The 17564-nt window shown below is 40.0% G+C and overlaps 1 protein-coding gene across 1 annotated transcript in view; it reads right to left on the bottom strand.

Moving 5' to 3' along the window:
* The window catches only part of FMN2 (formin 2), a gene marked incomplete at both ends in the record, with an annotated part of 267482 nt that overhangs the window by 211423 nt on the left and 38495 nt on the right, over nucleotides 1–17564 (bottom strand). The window contains one exon of the mRNA XM_079711279.1: nucleotides 214–361. Within this exon, the coding sequence (XP_079567405.1) occupies nucleotides 214–361 (148 nt within the window). The remainder of the gene's footprint in view (nucleotides 1–213; nucleotides 362–17564) is intronic.

The following is a 17564-nucleotide window of genomic DNA, read 5'->3' as shown; positions in this document are numbered from 1 at the left end:
ACAACCCAGTGTCCCGTTCCCCAGAACTCAGCAGCCTTGAAGATGGGGCATAAGAATTTTCAATTTAACAAGCTTCCCGGTGATTTAGCTTGAGTTATATGCAGAGTATAATCTAAGAAATACTTGGAAGAGAAACCCAGACTCAATACCCAGTAGGTGCTGCACAGTTATTCGATGTTACTTTCAGAATATTCACTCTTCCCGGGGGCCTACCTGTGTCAGCATCCTTGGGCCTGTGTTTTTCGTCAGGAGGTTTAGACGGTGGCCAAGTAGCTGGGACTCTCCTGGGAAACTGCCCTTCAATATAATCCAGTGAGTGTGTAGGTTGACTAACTGCAGCCCAGGTGTAAAGTTGATCTTGCTATATTTCAAAAAAAAAAAAAAAAAAGCTATTTTAATTCAATCATGAAAAAAATGGAGTCTTCTTGATTGATATTTGCAACATCATTTCTATCATAAACATACGTGTGGTGTGCATATATATACACGCAAACATCCATAAAACATTAAACAGCATTTTATACAAGTCAGTGTAGATTCATCACATAAACAATCCTTCAAACGAACTTTTCATTTTCATAACCATACGTGTTTCAAATTCTATTCTATGGTAAGATTTAAGTCTCTGTCTTTGGGGGTAGGAGGCCATGTGGGCCTACAGGGAATTACAAGGTCAGAAAATCCACTCAATCACAAAGCCCCCTGATGAGGCATCTTCAATGCACTGGAATACGATGTCCCTTTGAAATCTGTTTAAACACTTGTGGTAAAGTCAGAGAACAGGCAGCGCTGGGCATGAAGGACCATAATAGCTTTATCACCTTCAAGAGCAGGAAGCCCAGGAAACTGATTATCGTGCGTCCAGGTTGGGGACTGTTTGGGAGACAAACTATGAAAAAAAAAAAAGTAAATGAACCTGCCAAGAAAAAAAGAACTGGGCAGGGATCTGGCAAGGAAAGCTCTTCCCAGCTGCAGACCAACAGAATCCAGGCAGAATGAGAAGCAGGCTCGTAACTACACCTCGTGCCAGGAAGCCAAGTGGGAACCTCACAAAAGACGCCACACCAAGGCCTGTGAACAACTTGGGAAACTGCCCGCTAGGATTTCAGGGTGACAGCTTCTTCAGGACACAGGCTCGCAATGTACACAAGCCCTGGGTTCTCTTCGTGACATCTTCCTTCCTTACAGGTATATTTCCCTAAACCTTTTGATCAACGTAAAAAGTAAAGCAGAGAGAATAACAAAAAACATGCTGTAACCACCACGCTGAAATTGTGAACTTGAGTGAACGGATGGAGAGGCACTGATATTTCTGTAATTTGTTTAACAAGTTAATTTAAGAACTTCATAAAATAGTCTTCAGTGTCAACAGTAAAATACAATGTATAGATCATTTAGTTTAAACTTCACCTTTAGGGACAGTCACTGGCCTTAGAATCTGAGAACTCAGATTCCTGGGTCAGTGGTATTGAATCGGAAGGGTCCCAATGCAGACCTGGCCAGCATTTCAGCCAGTCACATCTTTCAAGTATTCATATCTTGATTGACATCAGAGGCTTGGCTATTTGGCCTACAGAATATTAAAAGTAGCTTTTCCAGCACTGTTGACAATAGCCAAAACATGGAAACAACCTAAATGTCCATCAACGGATGAATGGATAAAGAAGATGTGGTACATATATACAATGGAGTATTACTTAGCCATAAAAAGCAATGAAATAATGCCATTTGCAGCAACATGGACGGACCTAGAGATTATCATACTAAGTGAAGTAAGTCAGAAAGAGGAAGACAAATATCATATATCACTTATATGTGGAATCTAAATCTAAATGAACTTATCTAAGAAACAGAAACAGACTCATAGACAAAGAGAACACACTTGTGGTTGCCAAGGGGGAGGGGAGTGGGGGAGGGAGGGATTGGGAGTTTGGGGCTGGTCGATGCAAACTATTACATTTAGAATGGATAAACAACAAGGTCCTACTGTATAGCACAGGGAACTATACTGAATATCCTGTGATAAACCATAATGGAAACTAATATAAAAAAAAAGTCTATATGTGTATAACTGACTCACTTTGCTGTACAGCAGAGATGGGCACAACACTGCAAATCAACAACACTTTAGTAAAAAAAAAAAGTAGCTTTTCATTGGCAAAATGAGTGGTTTAATTAGCATGATATTAGAAATGAGCTCTCGTTGGTAAAATAAAGGAATTCAATGAATATGGACCAGCAAAAACATCAGACAATGTCCTCATTCTTACAAGAACAAGGTAAGACATGGGCAAGGGGCGAGGTCAAGGCTCGATGCCCTGACAGTGTTGCATCCAGCGCTGGTCTAGGAAGCAACACCCAGGCTGTCGGCAACCACAGAATCCTACAGTCCTCATGTCCGCATCACGTGAAGCCTGCACGTAAGGAGCAGTCAAGCACTCGCTGCCAGGGGAACGAGATGTATGTTCCCTAAAAGGGGAACTCTGACCTAGCGTCACCATCCTACTAGTAAACCCATTCAGCCTCGGACTTCATCTGCTTCATATAAAAGAGGCAGCATCAGCAGCTAGGGGGACAAAAGGTTGCCCTCAGGATTTCATCACTCACTGAAAAACGAAGTTTGCTACAAGCACTCTGCAAAAGGCAGAACAGCCCGGCCAGTCCTGCAGTCTTTCAGCCCCACCCCAGGACTGGAATACATTACAGCTCTGTGATGACAAAACCTCTCCTTCATCGTGTGGCTCCACGAGCAGAGAAGAAGCAACCACAAAGCTCTTGCATGGCTCTTTAACATCTACAGCATCAGATGTCAACTCTTTGACCTGTCGTTCAAGTTTTTCTATATTCCTCCCATTCATCCTCCCAGATTCATCTCCCCGAGTTTCCTAAATCAAGCTCCACTCCACTAGAAGGTCCCACTTAGCCTCCCCACCCGTGGAATCTAACCGATGATTAAGTCTAGCTGGGGTGTCCCCTCCCCACTCCCAAGTCACAGCGCCGACAGGACGCCGGCCACCCCTTATGTTGACAGCTACCAGCACGTGATCCGGATCGGTGACCGAACACGGTTTTGAGTGTAGCTCGTCACCTCTCAGCTTCCTGAACTCCTTCAGCACATGAGGTGTGTACACAAGTCCTGTCAATCTCCCCAAGCACTTGAGACTATTAAGACGACTCCATAAAATCCGCTTAGTGTTTACTGAATTAACGAATTTGTCAAATAAAAGGAAAAAACGAAAGAGATGGTTTGTCAACATGAGCAGCAGCTGGAGCTGGGGATCTCATTTTTTTTATTTGCTTATTAACAAGGTACCAGAGGGGTACTTTGTGTGCATCAAATGGAAAACAAAGGTATCAAGTGATCCATTATATCTAAACCTATTCACAACTACACCATATAAAGAAACATATGGAGCAGATAAAACTCCTAGGATATAATCAGTGCTGTACCCCAGACAAATCTCATAACTTTATGAGGCCTCAGTGTTCTCACCAGTAATTCAGGAAAACTGCCTGCTCTTGTCTTTTTCGCAGGACTGGAGTGAGGCGGGTGCAAACACTATGTGGAAAGAGCTATGAAAACCACATGGTGTGATTCAAGTATAAGCACCACGACTACTACTTGTTTTGATTTTTTTAATCTATGTTTCATTAGAATAATCACACATTTCCCGTATTTTGAAAAGTCCTTTTAGAGGAATTAAATATTGTCATCAAATGTACACCACACCATGTGGTTGTTGAATCAGCACGAAATCTTTGCTTTATTCTGAGAAGCTAGGTGAACAAACTGTAGTCTGCAAAGTGCCCTTGGCATCTGTGCTGATTGTCACTAAGCTTTAAATTCAATTAACAACTGCCTTGTGGCATTTCCTCAACCATCCACGCATGTCTTTTTCTCTGTTGTATTTCTGTTTAATATTTCAGACATGTAAGTGTTATTTTCCCAAGTAGAATATGCAAGCTTCCTGCCACCAGTCACCAACCACATCCTATACCCCTTGTTTTCCGCCGGTTTTATTCTGTATACATAACAGACACACAATGAGTATTAAGGAATTGGAAGGGTCAAGATCAATAAAATTGTCTTTTAACAAATTACACCATAGTTTTATATGAGTTAAAACAGGAACACTTTTCCCTGACACTACTCCACTGCCTTAAATTCTTAAAGTCTGTTTTGATTTTTGTTGAACTGGATCATTTATTCCTATTAAAGAAAACAAATACATGCTTTCAACCTTAGGCAGATCAGAAGATTTAAAATCACAATCTGAAAGTGGCATAAACAGGCCACAAGCTAGTGATCCCAAAAAAGAAAACAGTTTCTTTTAGCAGATATTTCCCCATCTTTTAACTGGCCTATATATAATAACCCCCCAAATAACTCAGAGCTGCAATTCACAAATAGTTTATTTTAGAGGGCCCACTAGAAAATTGTAACAACTGAAGTGAGGCATTCTAAGAGTGCTTTGTTGAAACTGCTGTAGTCAAGATGAGGGTTTGGTTGTCACCTTTCGATAATATTTGGTAACGTTTCTGTTAACCATGCCTTCGGTCTGTGCATGGGGGAGGATCTAGATAACTCCCTGAGAGGCGTGGCTGTCCTTCCTATGACACTCCTAGGACGTGTAAGCACGTGGCCATGGGCTGCCCTGCATGTGGGAACAATCCTAGTCTGGGCTCTTCACCTCCTCAGCTCTCAGCACTGCCTCAGCTCCACTGTCTGTCTTTCAAGGCCAAAGGGTCTCTATTTGAGTGGTAAATACAGTCCGTGTATCCCAGACATCCCAGCAAGTGCACTCTCCTAACAAACTTCGAAAGTTTGACTGAGAGCAACAAAAGTAAAAAATTGCCACGAAGTACGGCACGTGACCATTTCTTTACATGCACGCTATCCATCCCTGGAGTACAGAGAAAATCTGTGTCAGGCCAGCAGACGGCTCTCAGCCTGCACCTGGTCACACTGGCCTCAAGAACTTCTCCAGCCAGCTGAGCCTGGGCGTGACCACTAAGAACAATACAGCAGGCCCTCAGGGAGTACACGGAGGGTGTGTCCATCCCCTTCCACAGCACTCTCTGGAGAAGGGTTCTGAGGATCAAAGGTCTCATCTTGGAACTTTACAGCTTCATTTGAGGAATTAAATACCTGGATGGTATTGAGTTTATTTGTGCTTTGTTAATGCCATGGACGTGATGTGCTTTTTGTTCTGGCTATTGGAAAATCTGAAATAGGTAAATGGGCCGCATGTCACGTGTTTTCCAATTCCAGAATGTATGCTTCTGATTAGCCTCATTCCTACCTCCATTTATGTTCCCTGCGCAGCTTAGTTTTGTCTTTTTTATTCTTTTGTGCACTCATGGCTGAATTTTACTATTTTACCATATCTTACTTTTCTTACTAATCATTGTAAATACTATTTGGAATAAGGTGGCGATGAACACATTATTGATATTAGGGAAATGATGGAAAATCCATTTACCTACTTTAACTCACTTGAACTTTTTATGACTGGAAGGATAAACACTGAGAGTAGACTGAACTGTACTCACGATATTTTGGTTTGCGTTGATCATTTAATCATTAAAAAACAACAGCACAACTATATAGAGTCACTTTGAAATAGGGGAAATAAAAAACAATAAATAATCACTACTATACACAACAGCATCCACTGGGGGTATATTTTCTAATCCTTCTTTTAATATATTCTACAGCTGTAATCATACTGCACATGATTTCATAATAACATAGTGTAGACTTTTTTAACTACTGCATCATTTTCAAACTGATAATTTACATTTTTGCCACAATCATGACAGTTAATATTATACTGTAGCCATTTAATCAGCTCTTGACAGAACATGTGAATGTGACTTCCCAAAGCACCCCTGGTTCATAATTAAATAAGAAATTACCACCCTGGAAGAGGACACTGACCCTTGAACAATGTGGGTTTGAATTGAGAGGGTGCACTTACATGGGGTTATAAATACTGCCATGCTCCACGGTCTATGTCTGATTGAATCTGCGGATGGACAGGAACCACAGATATGGGGCCAACTACAAAGTACAGCGAGATTATCTCCTACATTATTCAAGGGTCAACTGAGTACATAAAAATGACAAATAAAAATGAATAATTACCAAGGCTTGATTTGTGACCCAAGATATGATCTATCCTGGAGAATGTTCCATAAGCACTTGAGAAGAAAGTGTATTCTGTTGTTTTTGGATGGAATGTCCTATAAATATCAATTAAGTCCATCTTGTTTAAGTTATCATTTAAAGCTTGTGTTTCCTTATTTATTTTCATTTTGGATGATCTGTCCATTGGTGAAAGTGAGGTGTTAAAGTCCCTTACTATGATTGGGTTACTATCAATTTCCCATTTTATGGCTGTAAGCATTTGCCTTATGTATTGGGGTGCTCATATGTTGCGTGCATAAATATTTACAATTGTTACTTGTTCTTGGATTGACCCCTTGATCATTATGTAGCGTCCTTCTTTGTCTCTTGTAATAGCCTTTATTTTAAATTCTATTTTGTCTGATATGAGAATTGCTACTCCAGATTTCTTTTGATATCTGGAGCTGGAGGAATCAGGAGCCCAGACTTCAGATCATACTACAAAGCTACAGTAATCAAGGCAGTATGGTACTGGCACAAAAGCAGAAGTATAGATCAATGGAACGGGATAGAAAGCCCAGAGATAAAACCACACATACATATGGTCAACTTATTTTTGATAAAGGAGACAAGAATATACAATGGAGAAAAGACAGCCTCTTCAATAAGTGGGGCTGGGAACACTGGACAGCTACATGGAAAAGAATGAAATTAGAACACTCCCTAACACCATACACACAAATAAACTCAAAATGGAATACAGACCTAAACGTAAGGTCAGACACTATAAAACTCTTAGAGGAAAACATAGACAGAACACTCTATGACATAAATCACAGCAAGATCCTTTTTGACCCACCTCCTAGAGAAATGGAAATAAAAACAAAAATAAACAAATGGGAACTAATGAAACTTAAAAGCTTTTGCACAGCAAAGGAAACCATAATCAAGATGAAAAGGCAACGCTCAGAATGGGAGAAAGTATTTGCAAATGAAGCAACTGACAAAGGGTTAATCTCCAAAATTTACAAGCAGCTCATGCAGCTTAATATCAAAAAAACAAACAACTCAATCCAAAAATGGAAAGAAGACCTAAATAGACATTTCTCCAAAGAAGACATACAGATGGCCAACAAACACATGAAAGAATGCTCAACAGCACTAATCATTAGAGAAATGCAAAGCGAAACTACAGTGAGGTATCACCTCATACCAGTCAGAATGGCCATCATCAAAAAATCTACAAACAATAAATGCTGGAGAGAGTGTGGAGAAAAGGTAACTCTCTTGCACTGTTGGTGGCAATGTAAACTGATACAGCCACTATGGAGAACAGTATGGAGGTTCCTTAAAAAACTAAAAACAGAACTACCATATGACCCAGCAATCCCACTACTCGGCATATACCCTGAGAAAACCAGAATTCAAAAAGAGTCATGTACCACAATGTTCATTGCAGCTCTATTTACAATAGCCAGGACATGGAAGCAACCTAAGTGTCCATCGACAGATGAATGGATAAAGAAGATGTGGCACATATATACAATGGAGTATTACTCAGCCATAGAAAGGAACGAAATTGAGTTATTTGTAGTGAGGTTGTTGGACCTAGAGACTGTCATACAGAGTGAAGTAAGTCAGAAAGACTTACCATATGCTAACACATATATGTGTGTTAGCATAAGTAATACATAAGTAACACATACTTACCGTATGCTAACACATATACAGCGAATCTTAAAAAAAGAAAAAGTTCTGAAGAACCTAGGGGCAGGACAGGAGTAAAGACACAGACTTAGAGAATGGAACTGAGGACATAGGGAGGGGGAAGGGTAAGCTGGGACAAAGTAAGAGAGTGGCATGCACTTATATATACCACCAAATGTAAAATAGATAGCTAGGGGGAAGCAGCCACAGGGAGATTAGCTCGGTGCTTTGTGACCACCTAGAGGGGTGGGATAGGGAGTGTGGGAGGGAGACACAGAGGGAGGAGATATGGGAACATATGTATATGTATAGCTGATTCACTTTGTTATAAAGCAGAAACACACCACTGTAAAGCAATTATACTCCAATAAAGATGTTTAAAAAAATGAATAATTAGAGTAACACCAAGAAGACTAAATTTAAAGATGAGCTGAGGTCTCTGAAAATATTTCAGGATAATATAAAGGGGTGTTTTCTTAACTATGTTGAAAATAAGCACTGACATTACTACCATTGAGACTGCAAATTTGTGCAAATTTTCTGAACTGGAATTGAGTAGCAAAAGAATTTAAATATTGATGCAATTCAACTTCCATTCATGATAAAATTTTTCCCAAAGTGGGTATAGAGGGAACATATGTCAACATAATAAAAGCCATTTATGACAAACCCACAGCCAATATAATACTCAACAGTGAAAAAGCTGTAAGTCTTCCTGCTGAAATTTGGAACAAGGCAAGTAAGCCCACTCTCACTACTTCTATTCAATGTTGTATTGGAAGTCCTAGCCACAGCAGTCAGGCAAGAAAAAGATATAAAAGGTATCCAAATTGGAAAGGAAGAGGTAAAGCTGTCATTATATGCAGATGACATTATACTACATATAGAAAACCATTAAGACTCCATACAAAAAATACTAGAACGGACTTCCCTGGTGGCGCAGTGGTTGAGAGTCTGCCTGCCGATGCAGGGGACATGGGTTCGTGCCCCAGTCCAGGAAGATCCCACATGCCACGGAGTGGCTAGGCCCATGAGCAATGGCTGCTGAGCCTGCACGTCTGGAGCCTGTGCTCCGCAACGGGAGAGGCCACAACAGTGAGAGGCCCACGTACCGCCAAAAAAAAAAAAAAAATAGAACTGATAAAGGAATTCAGCAGGGTGACAGGATATACAATCAATCTACAGAAAGCTGTAGCATTTCTTTACACTAACAATTAAATATCAGAAAGAGAAAGTAAAAAGAAAATCCCCTTTAAAATCACATCAAAAATGAAAAATAAAATAAAATACTTAGGAATAAATTTAACCAAGGAGGTGAAAGACATACCCTGAGAAATGTAAAATGTTGATAAAGGAAAGTAAAGATGATTCAAAGAATGGAAAGTTATCCTGTGCTCTTGGATTGGAAAAATTAATATTGTTAAAATGGCCATACTACCCAAAGCAATCTACAGATTTAATGCAATCCCTGTCAAATTACTCATGACATTTTCCAAAGAACTAGAAAAAATAATCCTAAACTTTATATGGAACCACAAAAGACCCAAAATTGCCAAAGCAATCCTGAAGAAAAAGAACAAAGCTAGAGGAAGAAACCTCCCAGACTTCAGACAATATTATAATCTACAGCAATCAAAACAGCGTGGTATTGGAACAAAAACAGGCATATAGGTCAGTGGAACAGAAGAGGGAGTTCAGAAATAAACCCACACACCTATGGTCAACTAATCCTCGCCAAAGGAGGAAAGAATATACAATGGAGAAAAGACAGTCTCTTCAGCAAGTGGCGTTGGGAAAGCTGGACAGCTGCATGTAAACTGATAAAGTTAGAACACTCCCTCTCACCATACACAAAAATAAACTAAAAGTGGCTTAAAGACTTAAATATATGACATGACACCATAAAACTCCTACAAGAGAACATAAGGGAAAACATTTCCAGACACAAAACGTACCAATTTTTTCTTAGGTCAGTCTCTAAGGCAATAGAAATAAAAGCAAAAATAAACAAATGGAACCTAATTAAACTTAAAAGCTTTTGCACAGCAAAGGAAACCATAAACAAAGTGAAAAGACAACTTACGAACTGGGAGAAAATATTTGCAAACAATACGACTGACAAGGGCTTAATTTCCAAAATATACAAATAGCTCATACAACTCAAAAACAACAAAAAATAACCCAATCAAAAAATGGGAAAAATAAAAATAAAAAATGGGCAGAAGACCTAAATAGACATTTCTCCAAAGAAGACATACAGATGGCCAATGGGCACATGAAAAGATGCTCCACATCACTAATCATTAGAGAAATGCAAATCAAAACTACAATGAGGTACCACCTCACACCAGTCAGAATGGCCATCATCAGAAAGTCTGCAAATAACAAATGCTGGAGAAGGTGTGGAGAAAAGGGAAACCTCCTGCACTCTTGATGGAAATGTAAGTTGTGCAGCCACTTTGGAGAACAGTATGGAGGTTCCTTAAAAAACTACAAACAGAATTATCATATGATCCTGCAATCCCACTCCTGAGCATATATCCAGAGAAAACTCTAATTCAAAAAGATACATGCACCCCTATGTTCAGAGCAGCACTATTTACAAAAGCAAAGAAATGGAAGCAACCTAAGTGTCCATCAACAGATGAATGGATAAAGAAGATGTGGTAATATATACAATGGAATATTATTCAGCTATAAAAAGGAATGAAATAATGCTGTTTGCAGCAACATCAATGAACCTACAGATTATCATACTAAGTGAAGTAAGTCAGAAAGAGAAAGACAAATATCATATGATGTCACTTTTATATGGAATCTAAAAAAATGATAAAAATGAACTTATTTACAAAACAGAAATGACTCACAGACATAGAAGGCTGACTTATGGTTCCTACACGGGGGTAGGGATAAATTAAATTTTGGGGTTAACAGATACACACTACTGTAATACACACTACTATATATAAAATAGATAACCAACAAGAACATACTGTATAGCACAGGGAACCAAATTCAATATTCTGTAATAACCTGTAATGTAAAAGAATCTTAAGAAGAATATATACATGTGTGTACATAAAACACTTTGCTGTATACTAGAAATTAACACAACACTGTAAATCAACTATACTTCAATTAAAAATTCATTAATTTTTAAGAAATTAAAATACTGATCCCTTTGGAACCAGCAATTCTAATTATAGAAGTTTTCCCTAAGGGGAAAATAAATCAGTAATGTATAAAAAATATTCATATAATAGAATATATTTATTTCAGTGTTATTTATGTTTAAAAAAGAGAGAAAAGCAGAATTTCCAAAAGTAGCACTATGAATTGAAAATTATGGTATGTAAGAGTAAGCAAGAGTTGTTAAAATCCTATCCCATCAAATGCTCTGTAACATTTTCTTCATGACGTATGTTGACACGAGAAAGCAATTGGCTATAAATTGTATGTGCATTATAAAAATAATAACCAGTGTAATGACAGAAGAAGTCATTAGAACCAGCCCTTCTGCTGGAGACTTAAAAAATGACATTTTGTGGTGTGTGTGCACACGCACACACACACCCATACACATATTTATATACCTTTCAGTAGAATAAATGTAAATGTAAATAAAGGGGAGGGGAGTATTAAATTAAGGAAGAATTGAAAAGCAAGAATCCAGGGGAGGACAAGCACCCAGGGAGCAGACACTCCCTGAGGGTTTCTGTGAGAATTTGACTGCAGGTTATCAGGGAAAGGATTGGAAGTTAGTGTCTCTGCAGGGGTTGCTCCTAGTGACACTCTTGCTTTAGGTTAGGATCCAAAACACCATCACACTAGGAATAAAGGTAAACTAGAAGGAGACAGTCCTCTCAGGGCTGAAATTCAACTTTAAATTTTCTAAATCCCTGAATGTAACTCCAGGTGATCCTGGAGGGCTAGTGTCCCAGGTCCCTGGCAAAATCAAACACAAATCCTATCTCAAAAAAGATAATGTCAATCTAGGTATCTGCACAGCATAAAATAAAAAATAACTATATGGGCTTCCCTGGTGGTGCAGTGGTTGGGAGTCCGCCTGCCGATGCAGGGGACACAGGTTCGTGCCCCGGTCCGGGAAGATCCCACATGCCATGGAGCGGCTGGGCCCGTGAGCCATGGCCGCTGAGCCTGCGCGTCCAGAGCCTGTGCTCCGCAACGGGAGAGGCCACAACAGTGAGAGGCCCGCGTACCGAAAAAAAAAAACAAAACTATAAACATGGAGGTACAAATCAAAAATAAAAGAAAATCAATAGAAAAATAGACAACAGAAAAAGACACACAAGTGCATCAGATATTATCAGACACATATTGTTAAATGATTATGTTGAGTCTCAAGAAGATAAAAGACAAAATGCAGAATTTCAATACAAAACTGTAAACAATAAAAAACAGAAATTCTAGAACTGATAAATAAAATAACCAAAATTAAACTATACAACAGATGTATTTGATGATAAATTAGAAACAGTTGAATAGAGAATTAGTGCATTTGAAGAGACACCAAAAGAAATGATCTAGAATGTAACAGAGTCAAGAGTATGGCTGATACTGCAGAGAGAATAAGAGACAAAGGACACAGTGAAAAACTGTAACGTATGTGTAAATAGACTGACAGAAAAAATGGAAAACAGAGAAAGAATAACATTGAAGCATCATTTGAAGAGAGGTTCTGGCTGATGACATTGTAAAATGAGAGAAGAGGACTTCCCTGGTGGCTCAGTGGTTAAGAATCCACCTGACAATGCAGGGGACACGGGATCAAGCCCTGGTCAGGAAGATCCCATATGCGGTGGAGCAACTAAGCCCGTGTGCCTCAACTACGGAGCCTGTGCTCTAGAGCCTGTGAGCCACAACTACCGAGCCTGCATGCTGCAACTACTGAAGCCCACGTGCCTAGAGCCCGTGCTCCACAACAAGAGAAGCCATTGCAATGAGAAGCCTGCACACTGCGATGAAGAGTAGCCCCCGCTCGCCACAAGTAGAGAAACCCTGCACACAGCAACAAAGACCCAACGCAGCCAAAATTAAATAAATAAATAAATATTTTTCAAAATGAATATAAAATGAGAGAAGGCATTCAAGTCACTGATTTAAGAAACCCTATGAAGCCTAAGAGAATAAATGTAAGACAACCACACATAGGTGAATATAGCAAAACTTTTGGATAAAACAGTAAAAATAAATATTTTAAAGCAGTCACAAAAAAAATAGATTAATGACAAAAAGCAGTAAATGGACAATTTTTGTTAAGGAGTCAGTATCATTGGAAGCTATAAGATTCTAGAACAGTCTTTTTAAAATGCTGTAACAGGGGATCAGTCACGGTAGCAGAGAAAGAGGATGTGGAGCTCACCTCTCCTGATGAGCACATCAAAGACACATCTACACGTGCAACAAATCTCACTGAAAACTAACTGGAAACTGGCAGAAGGACTGCTGTACAGCCAAGGCTGTAAAAAAGATACACATGCCATCATATAGGAAGGGAAGGAGAGCAATTGTGTTGGGACCTGTGCCTGGGAGGGGACTCAGGAGAAGGGAGATTATATGAGCAGAAATCCTCCCTGGGGGTGAGCAGCTTAAGCCACAGATTGGGGGCCCCAGTCCTGGTGTCTGATGCGGGGAAGGTGAGCCCCCCTGGCTGGTTGGAGGATGGCCAAGACGATAACAGGAGGGCTGAGGGAAGCCTGGACTCCACTTGTGAGGAACACGAGCCCTGGAAGTGTGCCCCCAAGGCAGAGAGGTCTGTCTAGAGGCTGCTGGTTTTCCCTTGACCATCCTGCCGAGCTCCCCAGCCCCAGCTGAAGGAACACTCCAGCCCCGCTCAATCCACGTAACACTGTAGGACTGGATCTGAGGTGGACGTGACTGTGGAAAGGATGCTAACATGGGACATAGAGGGACCCCGGTCCCAGGACAGAGTCCGGGTGGGGCAGCAGTGACCACTGTTGCAACCTACTCAAGCAGAGGCTCAGAAGCAGCCCAGATTCTGATGGCGGCCGCTTCATCACACCTTGCCCCCTAATACCCTCTGAGAGTGCACACTAGCCCAGCCGCCCTGCGACGTGGCTCTGCACCACTGTTGGGGCGGCAGAGGCTGGGGGCGGGGATCGGCTGTGAGGGGAAAGGGGACTTGCTCCCAAGGCAGCGTCTGAGCGGAGTGGGCACACAAATACAGGTGCCTGCACAGGCAGCACATTGCAAACAGCTAGGAGCCAAAGGCCTGCACGGGCCCCACTTGCTTCAGCACACCCCGCTCTGGGGCGAGGGTCCTGGCGCTGGGAGAGGGAAAAGCACAGACTTAAAGGAAACAGCCAGCTCGGGGCCAACATTCAGGGGGTCTGCTCTGGCCACGTGGAATCAGACCCTGCACCCAATAGGGTGGTGACGGCCACTGAGCAGAGAGGAAGTCCCGGCATACACCCGGCTTCAGCTCTTGCACCTCCATTTCCAGCCCCACCCCCTACACCAAGGTAATAGCTGCCAGCACACTCTGAGGAAAGACCTGGCTTGCATCCATGTCAAATCCAGCCCTCCCTCCAAAGGCATGGGGCACACGGAGTCTGTACAGGGATATTCCCACATGGGAACATCCCTTTAAGATGACAACAGGTAACTGTTTTACCTAAATTCATAGAGGCAGAGAAAGTTAAGCAAAATGAAAAGGCAGAGGAACTGCTCTCAACTGAATGAGCAAGAGAAACCCCTGAAAAAATAAATAATGAAGCAGAAATAAACAATTTACCAGGTAAAATATTCAAAGCATTGGTAATACAAATGTTAACTGAATTAGGGAAAAGAATAGATCAACACGATGAAAACTTTAACAAGGAGCTAGAAAACATCAAAGAGACCCAATCAGAAATAAAGAATTCAACAGGTGAAATTAAAAAAAAAAAAAAAAACTAGAAGGAATGAAAGGCAGACTAGGTGATACAGCAGAATGCATAAGTTATCTGGAAGATAAAATAATGGAAATCACATAATCAGAACAACAATCAGAAAAGCAAATTTTAAAAAATGAAAACAGTTTAAGAGATTTCTGGGATAACAATAAGAATACCAATATTCACATTATATGGGTTCCAGAAGGAGGAAAGAGAGAAAAGGAGATTAAAAAATGTATTTGAGGAAATTATGCTGAAAACTTCCCAAATTTGAACAAGGAAACAGATGTCCAGGTACAGGAAGCACAGAGGGTCCCAAACACAATGAACCCAAACAGACTCACAATAAGACATATCATAATTAAAACAGCAAAAATTAAAGAGAGAATTCTAAAGGCAACAAAAGAAAAACAGAAACACATACAAGGGAACCCCATAAGACTATCAGCTGATTTCTCTGCAGAAATGTTGCAGGCCAGAAGGGAGTGGCATAATGCATTTAAAGTGCTAAAAGGGAAAAACCTGGAAACTAGGATACTCTACCTAGCAAGATTATCATGAAGGAGAGAGAAAGAATTACTCAGACAAGCAAAAACTAAGAGTTCATCAATATTAAACCTACTCTAAAAAAAAAACGATAGTGTCTTATCTAAGTAGAAAAGAAGGAAGAATCTATAGGAAAGGGAAACTCTAACTAGGAGAGGCAAATATATAGTAAGAACTGAGGATCAACCACTTAAAGCAAGTACAAAAATTAAAAGAAAAATGCAGGGGACGTGGGTTCAAGCCCTGGTCTGGGAAGATCCCACATGCCACAGAGCAGCTAAGCCTGTGCACCACAACTACTGAGCCCGCGCTCTAGAGCCCGCGAGCCACAGCTACTGAAGCCCATGCGCCTAGAGCCTGTGCTCCACAACAAAGAGAAGTCACTACAATGAGCAGCCCACCCACCGCAATGAAGAGTAGCCCCCACTCACCACAACTCGAGAAAGCCTACACACAGCAATGAAGACCCAAAGCAGCCAAAAATAAATAAATAATTTAAAAAAAAAAAAAAGACAAAAGGTTGAAAAATCAGTAAGTTAAATATCCATCTCAAGAATTTAGAAGGGAAAAACTCCCAGCAATATAGTCCAAAGACAGAAGGAAGGAAATAGATAAAAGTACTAATAAAATAACCCCAAAAGAAGTGCTCCAAAAAGTCTAATAAAATTGAAAACCTCTGACAAGTATTATCAAGGAAAAATACAATTAACCAATGTTAGAAATGAAAAAAAACCCCGCATTCCTACAGATAGTAAAAACTGTTAAGTAAATATTAAAAGAACTTTATACCAAACATTTAAAAATATTAGATGAAACGAATAAATTCTTTTAAAAAATGCAACTTACCAGGGCTTCCCTGGTGGCGCAGTGGTTGAGAGTCCGCCTGCTGATGCAGGGGACAAGGGTTCATGCCCCAGTCTGGGAAGATCCCACATGCCGCGGAGCGGCTGGGCCCGTGAGCCATGGCCGCTGAGCCCGCGCGTCCAGAGCCTGTGCTCCGCAACAGGAGAGGCCACAACAGTGAGAGGCCCACGTACCGAAAAAAAAAAAAATGCAACTTACCAAAATTGGGAAACAAAATAATGTGAATCGTCCCATACATAACTGAAATTAAACTAAAAATTTAAAAACTGTCTCATAAGGAATACTCCAGATTCAGGTGGCTAGAAGGACAAATTCTGCCTATACCCTTGAGGAAGAAATAACATCAATCTTACACAAATTCTTCCAAAGAACAGAAAAAGAGAGAACACTCCCCAACTTATTAGACCAACAAAACAGAGGTAGCAAAATCTAAAAGGACATTATGAGAAAGGAAAAATACAGACCAAGCATCTTCCTGAACATGGATGAAAAAAATCTAAAACATAATAATAGCAAGCAGAATTCAGTTTGGAACATTAAAAGAATGATATATCACAATCTGGGTTGATTCCAGGAAAATAAGGTAGGCTGAACATTTAAAATTAAATCCATGTAATATTCCATATTAATAAAATAAAGGAGAAAAAAGTATTCTCAGTAGAGACAATAAGAAAAGCATTTGATAAAAGGTATTGCCCATTTATGACAGAAACTCTCAGGAAACTAGGAATAGTCATCCTGTGTTCCAGGAACCCCATAGATACCAAAATCTGCAGATGCTCAAGTCCCTTACATAAAATAGTGCAGGATTTGCATATAACCTATGCACATCCTCCCATATACATAAATCATCTCTAGATTACTTACAATACTTGATACAATATAAATGCTATGTAAGTAGCTGTAAATACAATTTAAATGCCATGTAAATATTTGCCAGCATTCAGCAAATTCAAGTTTTGCTTTTTGTAACCTTCCAGAATTTTTTTCCAAGTATTGATATTTTTGATCCACGGATTCAACCAACTGTGGATGCAGAACCCACAGATATGGAGAGCTGACTATAGAACACAACTTGCTTATCTGAGAAAAAGGAGAAATCTTGGTCCTTGTAAACTGGGAAGTGAGGAAACAATGCCACTGTCACCACTCCTTCTATTTAACAATTATTCCTATTCAGTCTAGAAGTTGTTGAACAAACAAGACAAACAAATAGGAGATTGGGGAAGAAATAAAACTGCCATTATTCATGATGACATGATTGTATACATAAAAATTTTTTTAAAGACAGATAAACTATTAGAAATAATAAATTTTGCATGGTTGCTGAATACAAAATCAACATACAAAAATCAATTGTTTTCTCCATCCACAAACACACAAATAAACCGTTAAAGATG

Source organism: Hyperoodon ampullatus (genome assembly GCF_949752795.1).
Source record: "Hyperoodon ampullatus genome assembly, chromosome: 1".
Taxonomy (NCBI): Eukaryota; Metazoa; Chordata; class Mammalia; order Artiodactyla; family Ziphiidae; genus Hyperoodon; species Hyperoodon ampullatus.
The sequence above is the reverse complement of the archived record's forward strand: the minus strand, read 5'-3'. Positions and strand labels throughout refer to the sequence as shown.